This window comes from Salvelinus sp. IW2-2015, unplaced genomic scaffold (genome assembly GCF_002910315.2).
Source record: "Salvelinus sp. IW2-2015 unplaced genomic scaffold, ASM291031v2 Un_scaffold2787, whole genome shotgun sequence".
NCBI lineage: Eukaryota > Metazoa > Chordata > Actinopteri > Salmoniformes > Salmonidae > Salvelinus > Salvelinus sp. IW2-2015.
In genome coordinates, this window is record NW_019944088.1 from 55,384 (window position 1) to 66,745 (window position 11,362).

At 46.3% G+C, this 11,362-nt stretch overlaps 2 protein-coding genes across 3 annotated transcripts in view; both read right to left on the reverse strand.

The window, feature by feature from the left end:
- The window catches only part of LOC112074740 (phospholipase A and acyltransferase 4-like), a 2,153-nt gene extending 1,743 nt beyond the window's left edge, over positions 1-410 (reverse strand). The window contains exon 1 of the mRNA XM_070440640.1: positions 135-410. Coding sequence (XP_070296741.1) covers positions 135-231 — 97 coding nt within the window. The 5' untranslated portion in view covers positions 232-410. The remainder of the gene's footprint in view (positions 1-134) is intronic.
- Positions 411-5,616: 5,206 nt separating this feature from the next.
- LOC112074739 (nuclear receptor subfamily 2 group F member 6) lies at positions 5,617-11,356 on the reverse strand. Of its 2 annotated transcripts, none has more exons than XM_024141846.2 (3): positions 11,082-11,356; positions 7,434-8,012; positions 5,617-6,426 (listed from the first exon to the last, which is right to left on the reverse strand). In XM_024141846.2, the coding sequence occupies exons 1-3, from the start codon at positions 11,197-11,199 to the stop codon at positions 6,152-6,154; spliced, it is 972 nt and encodes a 323-aa protein (XP_023997614.2). In that variant the 5' UTR covers positions 11,200-11,356; the 3' UTR covers positions 5,617-6,151. The 2 variants fall into 2 exon arrangements, with proteins under 2 accessions (XP_023997614.2, XP_023997613.2); XM_024141845.2 differs by having other exon boundaries at positions 7,434-8,015.
- Between the last annotated feature and the right edge of the window lie 6 nt (positions 11,357-11,362).

An 11,362-nucleotide genomic window follows, 5' to 3' on the forward strand; every position in this document is an offset into this window, starting at 1 on the left:
TTTAACTGTGCTGTTCAGAAGTCAGTTCTGTCCAGAACTATACTGTTAAGATTTAACTTTGGATTATGTTTACATTCTCCCCCAGTTCTGGAATTGTAATGAGCCATAAATACATTTCCAGTAAAACATCATACCTGGAGTTACCAAATGGATGACATCTCCATGTCCAATGTACAGAGCCCAGTGTTTGTATGCACCTCTGTTTATCTCAATCATGTCACCGATCTCCATCTAAGATTAAGGTGGGAAAGAATATATATATATACACAGTACCAGTCAAAAGTTTGGACACACCTTTACTATTTTCTACATTGTAGAATAACAGCGAAGACATCAAAACTATGAAATAACACATATGGAATCATGTGGTAACCAAAAAAGTGTTGAACAAATCTAAATATATTTTATATTTGAGATTCTTCAAAGTAGCCACCCTTTGACTTGATGACAGCTTTGCACACTCATGGCATTCTCTCAACAGCTTCATGAGGTATTCTACAATGTAGAAAATATTTTAAAAAATAAGAAAAACCCTTGAATGAGTAGGTATGTCCAAACTTTTGACTGGTAATGTATATATATACTTTTTTACATAATTCCACTTTGACATTATGGGATAATGTGTAGATAAGTGACACAAAATCTAAATGTTAAATTCAGGCTGTAACACAACAAAATGTGGAAAAAGTCAAGGGCTGTGAATAGTTCCTGAAGGCACTCTAGGCCCACACAATTATACCTACGGAGGAGCGGCTTCTATGAAGAAACTTTGAATGTCTTTGAACTTCAGAGAGTTTAACGTTGGACCAGAGATAGCTATCTAACAAGCTTGTGTGTGTGCATAGCGGCACCAGAATTAAAATAAAACAAGTCTTACCTTTTTGTAGTTAATAAATCCTATGTGAAGCGTAATAACTATAGTATCCTTAACTAGCATTGAAAAAGTCAAACTATTCTTCTCGAATAAAAAATCTCTCTTCTTAATTTCTCAATCACATTTGTAACCTCAGTAGGCTACAGCAATGCATCGGAGGGGAGGGGCTACAGCTATGCTTTGGAGGGGAGGGGCTAGAGTAGACTACGCTTCGGAGGGGAGGGGCTACAGTTTCGCTTCGGAGGGGAAGGGGCTACAGTAGACTATGCTTCGGAGGGGAGGGGCTACAGTAGACTATGCTTCGGATGGGAGGGGCTACAGAAATACTTTGGAGGGGAGGGGCTACAGTAGACTATGCTTCGGAGGGGAGGGGCTACAGAAATACTTCGGAGGGGCAGGTAGCCTACATTACATGCACACACACTGGCAAGGATGTCCAGCTGGCAGGCATAGTGAGGGCTTTGCATAGGCCTTTTTGTGGGTCCGGGAAAAAATGACCAGAACATAAAATAACGTTAATAGCCTTTTCCTGGTGACGTCATGGGTGAAATGTAATAACTTCATAATTAATKAACTATAAAACAAATTAAACSGCATAAAATCCGGTGTTTCTATGTCAAACGGTTTTGTTAAATTTCAGTTTTCTGTGATGTATGTAAAGTGTAATATTGGGATGCAAACTCAAAATGTAATACACTTCAACTCTGTATCTGACATGGTACAGGTGTCTTCTTTGTTCTTAAGCCCATAACCATGTGTGTGAGGTGTATACTTTTGTTTCCAAGTACATTTATTTAAGACTACCCAGAAACACTCTGTGTGACCCTGATTTAGCCCACTGCAGTAAAAGGTTAACRGGTTCCCATGCTTTTAAAATAACGGTTCTGTTCAAGAAAACACTTTCGTTCCYTGTTCTGATTCTGTTCCCTGAACCTGTTCCAACCCCTTGTATTAAAGCAGTTTATGCCACTATTAACACAGCCATGTCTATACTGGTAATGCCATTTTAATGATGCCTGTTGTCCTGCTTTGTTGATAGTCTGTCTATCAGTCGCTAACTGAAAGCATTCTCAAATCAACCACAGTAAGACTACTTAGACTTTATTTCTAGTTATGCAAAAARATCCATGGTCAGCAGTAGCAATTTTCTTTACATTTTGGTTTGACATAAGCAATAAAAACATGATTCTTATGTAGAACTACACAATGAAGTCGTTAGTCAAAATCCCATCAGAGTAAAACAGATTCTTTGATTTCAGTATTCATATGTCCACTCTGAGTAAGTCATTTGGCAAAAAAAAAKWAAAAGCATGGTCACATCAAATTGCAGTCCAGGCCAATATCACTAAGAGTATGAACATAGCCTTGTGCACTGTACCATAGTTTTACTGTTAATACACAGCATACCCTTTAGTCCTTAAAGGGGTCAGTACCTTTAGTTATATTGTATGACGATCACATGAAATATCTGATCTGAAAGCAACCACTTCCCCTAGCCCCCCTACCCTTCAGGTCTGCAACCACTTCCCCTAGCCCCCTACCCTTCAGGTCTGCAACCACTTCCCCTAGCCCCCTACCCTTCAGGTCTGCAACCACTTCCCCTAGCCCCCTACCCTTCAGGTCTGCAAACCACTGTCCCTAGCCCCCTACCCTTCAGGTCTTGCAACACTTCCCCTAGCCCCTACCCTTCAGGTCTAAGTATAGGTCCTGGGCTCCACCTAGCCTTCCTAGGCCTATGCAACAAGGGTCAACCCTACAGTTAGTTTACTTTCAGGCTAATGACATAATGCTGTGTGTACGATGCTTTGATCTCCTTTGTGTTGTCATCGATCACATCATGGAGGGTTCTAGTTCCTTTAGGAATGCAAGGGTTCTATTATCAGGTAATCCACTATACAATCTCGTCTTGGTATAAAACTTGAGGTATCAATGTATAAGACAGGGTGACTCGTTGGGACTCAGGATGCGTGTGAGGGTTATCTATCATATACATTCACCTCTGCTAGCTTGTGCAAAGTGTTCGCACCATAGCATGTACTGTAGCATGTATGCTATTGCTTATACTATGGAGAGAGCCTGGTATTGCATAACATTCAGAGATTTACATGACCACAAATGCATAATGTACACATTACATTTTCCACTATAAGCTCAACATGAATGTAAATCAAACTCAACGATTTACATGAATAGAGGGCTCAGGACAAAACACAATACAATGGCAGTATGTGGCGTGGCTGTGGCATCACAATCCCTGTGGCTGACTCTCAAATGCACCCTATTCCCTTTACAGTGCACTACGTTTGAGTACCAGAGCTATGCACTGTAGCTAAGGGAATAGGGTCCCATATGAGACCCAGGGGCCTTAACACAGCAGCCAGAGAGCCACCACAGAACCTGGGTCAGAGTCACGTGGCGCCATGGAGATGGAGGTAGTCGTGGCAGGGCCTTTAGTTAAACAGTCTGAACACAGTCTGGTTTCAGAGCCCTGTTCTGTATTCCAGAGCCTGTTCTGTATCCGGAGCCCTGTTTGTATTCGGAGCCCTGTTCTGGTTCCGAGCCCTGTTCTGTGTTCCAGAGCCCTGTTCTGTATTCCGGAGCCCTGTTTTGTATTCCGCGACCTGTTCTGTGTTCCAGAGCCCTGTTCTGTGTTCCAGAGCCCTGTTCTGTATTCAGAGCCCTGTTCTGTATTCCGGAGCACTGTTCTGTTGTTCAGGGCCCTGTTCTGTGTTCCGGAGCCCCTGTTCTGTATTCCAGAGCCCTGTTCTGTATTCCCGGAGCCCCTTTTGTATTCCGGAGCCCTGTTCTGTGTTCCAGAGCCCTGTTCTGTGTTCCAGAGCCTGTTCTGTATTCCGGAGCCCCGTTTGTATTCCGGAGCCTTCTGTGTTCCAGAGCCTGTTCTGTGTTCCAGAACCCTGTTCTGTATTCCAGAGCCCTGTTTCTTATTCCGGAGCACTGTTCTGTGTTTAGGGGCCCTGTTCTGTGTTCCGGAGCCCTGTTCTGTATTCAGAGCCCTGTTCTGTGTCAGGAACCCTGTTCTGTGTTCCGGAGGCCCTGTTCTGTATTCCAGAGCCCTGTTTGTATGCCGGAGCCCTGTGTCTGTATTCCGGAGCCCTGTTCTGTGTTCCGGAGCCCTGTTTCTGTATTCCAGAGCCCTGTTGTATTCCGAGCCCTGTTCTGTGTTCAGGAGCCCTGTTCCGTGTTCCAGGAGCCCTGTTCTGTGTTCCAGAGCCCTGTTCTGTATTCCGAGCCGCTTCTGTGTTCCGGACCTGTGTGTGTTCCGGAGCCTGTTCTGTGTTTCAGGAGCCCTGTTCTGTGTTCAGGAGCCCTGTTCTGTGTTCCGGAGCCCTGTTTTGTGTTCCGCAGAGCCCTGTTCTGTGTGTCCAGAGCCCTGTTCTGTGTTCTAGAGCCCTGTTCTGTGTTTCCAGAGTCCCTTTCTGTGTTCCAGAGCCTGTTCTTGTTCCAGAGCCTGTTCTGTGTTCCAGAGCCCTGTTCTGGGTTCCAGAGCCCTTGTTCTGTGTTCCAGAGCCCTGTTCTGTGTTCCAGAGCCCTGTTTCTGTGTTCCAGAGTCCTGTTCTGTGTTCCAGAGTCCTGTTCTGTGTTCCAGAGCCCTTGTTCTGTTTCCAGAGCCTGTTCTGTGTTCCAGAGCCCCGTCTGTGTTTCAGAGCCCCGTTTCTGTGTTCCACGATCCCCCGTTCTGTGTTCCAGAGTCCCGTTCTGTGTTCCGGAGTCCCGTTCTGTATTTCCGAGCCCTGTTCTGTGTTCCGGAGCCTGTTTCTGTGTTTCCAGAGCCCTGTTCTGTATTCCAGAGGCCTGTTCTGTATTCCGGAGCACTGTTCTGTGTTCAGGGCATGTTCTGTGTTCCGGAGCCCTGTTTTTGTATTCCGGAGCCCTGTTCTGTGTTCAGAGCCCTGTTCTGTGGTGCGGAGCCCTGTTTCCGTGTTCAGGAGCCCTGTTCTGTGTTCAGGAGCCCCTGTTCTTGTGTTCCGGAGCCCTGTTCTGTTTTCCGGAGCCCTGTTCTGTGTTCAGGAGCCCTGTTCCGTGGTGCGGAGCCCTGTCCTGGTTCAGGAGCCTGTTCTGTTGTTCTCAGACCTGTTCTGTATTGCGGAGCCCTGTCTTCGTGTTCCGGAGCCCTGTTTGTGTGTTCCCGGAGCCCTGTTCGTGGTGCGAGCCTGTTCCGTGTTCAGGAGCCCTGTTCCTGTCAGGAGCCCTGTTCTGTGTTCCAGACGCCCTATTCTGTGTTCCAGAGCCCTGTTCTGTATTCCGGAGCCCTTGTTCTGTGTTCCCGGAGCCCTGTTCTGTGGTCCGAGCCTTTCTGTGTTCAGGGAGCCCTGTTCTGGTTCAGGAGCCCTGTCTGTGTTCCGCGAGCCCTGTTTTGGTTCCAGAGCCCTGTTCTGTGTTCCAGAGCCCTGTTCTGTGTTCCAGAGTCCTGTTCTGTGTTCTAGAGCCCTGTTCTGTGTTCTAGAGCCCTGCTTCTGTGTTCCAGAGCCCTGTCTGTGTTTCCAGAGTCCTGTTTCTGTGTTCCAGAGCCCTTTCTGTGTTCCAGAGCCCTGTTCTGTGTTCCAGAGCCCTGTTCTGTGTTCCAGAGCTCCTGTTCTGTTGTTCTAGAGCCCTGTTCTGTGTTCTAGAGCCCTGTTCTGTGTTCCAGGCCTGTCTGTGTTCCAGAGTCCGTTCTGTGTTCCAGACCCTGTTCTGTGTTCCAGAGCCCTGTTCTTGTCCAGATTCCTGTTCTGTGTTTCCAGAGTCCTGTTCTGTGTTCCAAGAGCCCCGTTCTGTGTTCCAGAGCCCCGTTCTGGTTTCAAGAGCCCCGTTCTGTGTTCAGAGCCCCCGTTCTGTGTTCCAGAGTCCGCCCGTTCTGTGTTCCAGAGTCCCGTTGTCTCTGTTCCAGAGTCCTGTTCTGTGTTCCAGAGTCCTGTTCTTGTGTTCCAGATCCTGTTCTGTGTTCCAGAGCCCTGTTCTGTGTTCCAGAGCCCTGTTCTGTGTTTCAGACAGGTCATTTAGAGAGGTCATGATACAGATCAGGAAATATACTCCAAGACAAATGTATAATTTTCTTGGAAAACACGGGACAGCTAAACTACCAATGGTTTGATTCCAGCTCCATTCACTGGAAGCTCAGTGTGTGACTCTGTGTGAGTGAGTAGCAATATAGTCCTCCTCTACTAAATCCTCAAGAATTTAGACATTTATGACATCAGTGGCTAATCCCTCTCCATCCCATTCTAGGTTCTAGGTTCCAGGTTCCTCCAGGGTCCTGTGGGTCCCAGGCTCCTGTCCTCACTGCCCAGGGACGTAGGGCCAGCTAATGGAGCTCCCAGAGAGTTGCATGTCCCTGATGAGGGTCTCGATGGGCGTCTTGCCCACCAGGCGCATAAAGAACAGCTGGGAGATGAGGTTGGCGGGCACGGCCCTGAGGGCAGGCAGGCGGAGGAGCAGACGGCCGAAGCGCTGGGGCTGACCCGGGTACTGCATCCTCTCGTACTCCATCAGAGCCACCTGGGCCTTCTCCTGSAGAGACTCTACYTGGACGGGGTCTGTCAGACCACACGCATCTGAAYAGGACAACAGAGGACACACAGACAGACAGACGTAAACATGGATTTAAAGTTGATCAGAAGTTCAGAAATGGTCAGTGCTACAGTGCAGAAGGCAGGCAGGAGCTACGGTAGAGTGTCTCAGCCTGAGATCAACGAGACATGCTGACTGAAAGAGCAGATGTGCTATTGCAGAGGTGTAGGTCTACATTTGTCATATTTCTCATATGGACAGAGATATAATGCTTTAAAAGGCTGTTCATATGAGAAATGCTGARGTACAGACTGACCTTAGAATCTGCACAACTCATTTTTGTCTAGATTGAAATACTAGTGGGAGTAAAATGAACACTCATTCCAAAGTTATGAGCCTGGGCCTGTATCCCACTTCCTCCCATATTCTCTCTTTCTAATCTGAGAGCAAGGAAGAGTTACAGTGCCTTCAGAAAGTATTCACAATGCTGTTGTTACAAAGTGGGATTAAAATTGATTTAATTTTCATTTCTTGTCAACTATTTACACACAAAAAATCATGACAAATAAAACACTAATATACTATCTTGATTAGATAAGTATTCAACCCCCTGCGTCAATACATGTTAGAATCACCTCTGGGAGAGATTACAGCTGTGAGGTTTTCTGGGTAAGTCTCTAAGAGAGATTACAGCTGTGAGGTTTTCTGGGTAAGTCTCTAAGAGAGATTACAGCTGTGAGGTTTTCTGGGTAAGTCTCTAAGAGCTTTCCTCACCTGGATTGGGCAACATTTGCTCATTATTCTTTTCGATATTCTTCAAGCTCTTTCTAATTGGTTGTTGATCATTGCTAGACAACCATTTCCAGGTCTTGCCATAGATTTTCAAGCAGATTTAAGTCAAAACTGTAACTCGGCCACTTCACTGTCTTCTTGGTAAGCAACTCAGTGTAGATTTGGCCTTATTGTCCTGCTGAAAGGTGAATTCATCTCCCAGTGTCTGTATAGGGGTCTTGGTTTGGGCCTTAGAGTGACGACCAACCAATATACTGACCTGGAGACAAGAGGGCGATGGCCTTGAGGCAGCTGTACTCTGCTGAGTCCACCTGAAGCCGGGTCAGCTTATCCACCTGGTCCTGGAACACCCTCACCTGGTCCATGAAGGACACAACCCTCTCTGCTGACATGGGTGAGGAGTGGAAGCCGGCGGCAGCCAGCAGTGGGGCCATGTGCAGCGGCAGGGCGGACTGGGCTGCGTTCAGGACAAACAGCTCGCTCCAGCTCAGTCTCAGCAGAGCCACCTGCTCAGAGACGGGTAGCTCAGGGAAGTAGGGGATGCTCCTGGCCCACTCGATGGTGCTGAAGAGGAGGCGTGCCGCCAGCTCACAGATGTTGTCAATGCCCATGATGGAGCCTCCTCCAGCACCTTGCATCTGCTGCTGCTGGCCGTACTGGGGACCGTAGCGGCTGCTGGGGTACGGTTCGGCACGGAGCAGCTGGGAGATGAGCTCAGACACAGGCTGGCCGTTGAAGAATTCACCGCCTACTGGCCCGGCCCCGGTACCACCACCTCCGCCGACCAAAGAAGTGGGACTGATGCCTGAGTGGGATGGAGGGATGCGTCCACGCTGGACTGCTGGAGGGAAGAGAGAAAGGGAGGAGAGGGGGAGAGGGAGAGAGAAAGGGCTTTGTAGAGGTTATAGAGGCTGATGTAAAATAGGGAAGGGCTGTTAAACTTTTTCTTTTGATTTGGGAAGGGTAGTGTGTTTTTTGTTATTGGGCACAGAGGAGTGTGGTGTTTTTTTCCCTGGTTTACATTGACCCTTTTTTTACTAAATCATTACAGGTTTTACTAAATCATTACAGGTTTTACTAAATAAATCATTACAGGTTTTACTAAATAAATCATTACAGGTTTCACTATAACATCTCTTCCACCCTAGACACATTTTCTCATCTGCTTGCATGAGCCTCCCCTACATTAAGGTGTTTTGGTGCTTCCAAAAGGTTTACTATACCACAGGTCAGTATAGTCTAGTCTAACAGTCTAACCTGTCCTCGATCCACCATTCATAGTGACAATAGTGACAGGTGGATTGTTTGTCCAGTATCTATAATATGCTAACTAGCATGAAACCACACATAAAGTCACTCAAAGCTGCACCAATGTTTTATGTAAGCAGAGAAGCCAGGTGTGTCATTACGCATGAAAGAACAGTGAAGACATGAGACACGCAGCTCACAATGCTTCCCTAATGATCTTGTTTAGAGACAATTCACATATCCTACCTAGACTAGCCTTGCAATAAATAACTACATGATGGTTTTCAAGTGAGAACAACATTCCACTCTAGGCTATAAACTGCATTGAAAATGTCATGTTGAATAACGGCGCAAAAGCCCTATAATCTGAATATTTCATTCCATGAATTTAATTGGGATCAGCTGTGGGTCTTCTCTGGACAGTTTATAAGGTCTAGAGAGACATACTGAGATGCGCTGTCATAATGTGCCCAGGAAAGTCATTCTCTCTCTGCCTCCAATATAGCCGAAATATTTGTCATTTCACTTTTATAAAATGTATTACCTTTTAGGTGTGTCATAAACACAACCAGTCACCATGTTTTAATCTGATTAGGCTGCTTCTAAAGTCTCCTGTAGGAACGCGCACATTCATCCAAAATATAATTCCAGCACACAAACTGTGCAGATTTTGGTGTTGAAAACACAAACCGTGATGTTGAAGCTCCCCCAAGTCGGTAGGCTTTGCTTATTGGTTGTTGTGTATTGGTGGAAAGTGTGTTGCATATATTTTATATAAATATAGAATAAAAACGCTGACAGAGCTGTAGATGCCTAGCCTGGGGTTTCCCAAACTGGGTCCCGGGGCCCTCTCAGTGCACATTTTGTTTTTTGTTGCAATAACACTACACAGCTGATTCAAATAATCAACTAATCATCAAGCTTTGATCATTTAAATCAGCTGTGTAGTTTTAGAGCAAAAAAACAACATGTGCAACACTTGGGTTCCCCAGGACCCAGTTTGGGAAACGCTGACCCAGCTGATTATTGTCTGCAGCTCTGATCGTAGTGGGGCGGCAGGTAGCCTAGTGGTTAGAGCGTCTGACTTGCCTAGTTAAATAAAGAAACATGAAAGGAGAGTTAGCTTGTCTGTGGTGGTTGGTGAACCCTCAACCTTCTGGCCCGTAGCCTGCGTGGCACATGCTGAAGTGTCAAAGTTGATATCCACATTTATAAACACAGGGTAGCTACAGTTACACTATATATACAAAAGTACAGTATGTGGACACCCCTTCAAATGAGTGAATTGGCTATTTCAGGAGTGATGAATCACGTTTCACCATCTGGCAGTCCGATGGACAAATCTGGGTTTGGCGGATGCCAGGTGAACGCTACCTGCCCAAATACATAGAGCCAACTGTAAAGTTTGGTGGAGGAGGAATAATGGTCTGGGGCCTGTTTTTCATGGTTCGGCTCCTTAGTTCCAGTAAAGGGAAATCTTAATGCTACAGCATACAATTACATTCCAGATGATTCTGTGCTTCCAACTTTGTGGCACCAGTTTGGGGAACAGCCTTTCCTGTTTCAGCATGGCAATGCCCCCGTGCACAAGTCGAGGTCCGTACAGAAATGGTTTGTCGAGATTGGTGTGGAAGACCTTGACTGGCCTGCACAGAGCCCTGACCTCAACCCCATCGAACACCCTTGGGATGAATTGGAATGCCGACTGCGAGCCAGGCCTAATCGCCCAACATCAGTGCCCGACCTCACTAATGCTCTTGTGGCTGAATGGAAGCAAGTCCCCACAGCAATGTTCCAACAGCTAGTGGAAAGCCTTCCCAGAAAAGCGGAGGCTGTTCTAGCAGCAAAGGGGCGACCAACTCCGTGTTAATGCCCATGATTTTGGAATAAGATGTTCGACGATCAGGTGTCCACATACTTTTGGTCATGTAGTGTATTTGTGGCCGTAAACACTATTGTGAGGGAGGGTGTCCAATTTCTTTTTTAGTACAAGGGGAGGGTCATGTCAAAATATTTTTTACGTTGGGGAGGGGGGGTCTTTTTTTTAATGACACCTCAAGTTGGACCCACCAAACGGCGAAGGTGATCCAAGCGTTTCCAGGTAATGTGGAAACATGTCGTTGGGTTACTCAGACCCCTGCATGAATATCCCTGCTGAATATAGCTCTGGGCTGGTGTCAGCTCAAAACAGAATACAGGCTGGGTTATTCAACCTTCACACTGCCTGGGAAATGCCTCTGGCACCTAGCCCTGAATGATACGTACTACGTAGTGGTACTTAGAGACTAGGGGTCAACAGTGTGTTGGTTAGAGGATAGAGCTAAACTGCTTTACAAATACTTTGCAACATGAATTAAGTATAAAACACATTTGCATTTATATGAAACTGAGACAGTTTTCCTCACCCATTAACACCTTAAAATAGCTTCAGGGGTTTTAAAATTGAGCTTGATGTAGTTTACAGTGTAAATATGCAAATATTTTGGCCACCTGACAAGAGTTGTGAAATGTCAGCTCTGTTTATAACGGCAGGGGCATGTTTTTGAAAAACGATCTTGATGCAGTCAGTTACGATATATGGAACATTTGGATTGGCCTCTGCTTTAGGCATGGTCTGACTGGCAGAGATGTTGTGCAATAGGTAAGATAGGATAGTTACCTTCTTTGCGCATGCCAACACGGAAGCATTTCTTCAGCCGGCAGTATTGGCACTGGTTGCGGTGATGCTGGTCTATCTGGCATTCTCGATTCGACCTGCACAACAGAACATTAAACATAGAACTTAGAACGTGTTATCATAACGAACTTAGAACATAGAACGTGTTATCATAATGTGATTCTCTACAATTTCTCTCTCTCTCTCTCGCTCTCTTTCTGTCTCTCTCTCTCTCTCTCTCTCTCCCCCTCTCTCTCTCTCTCTCTCTCTCTCTCTCTCTCTCT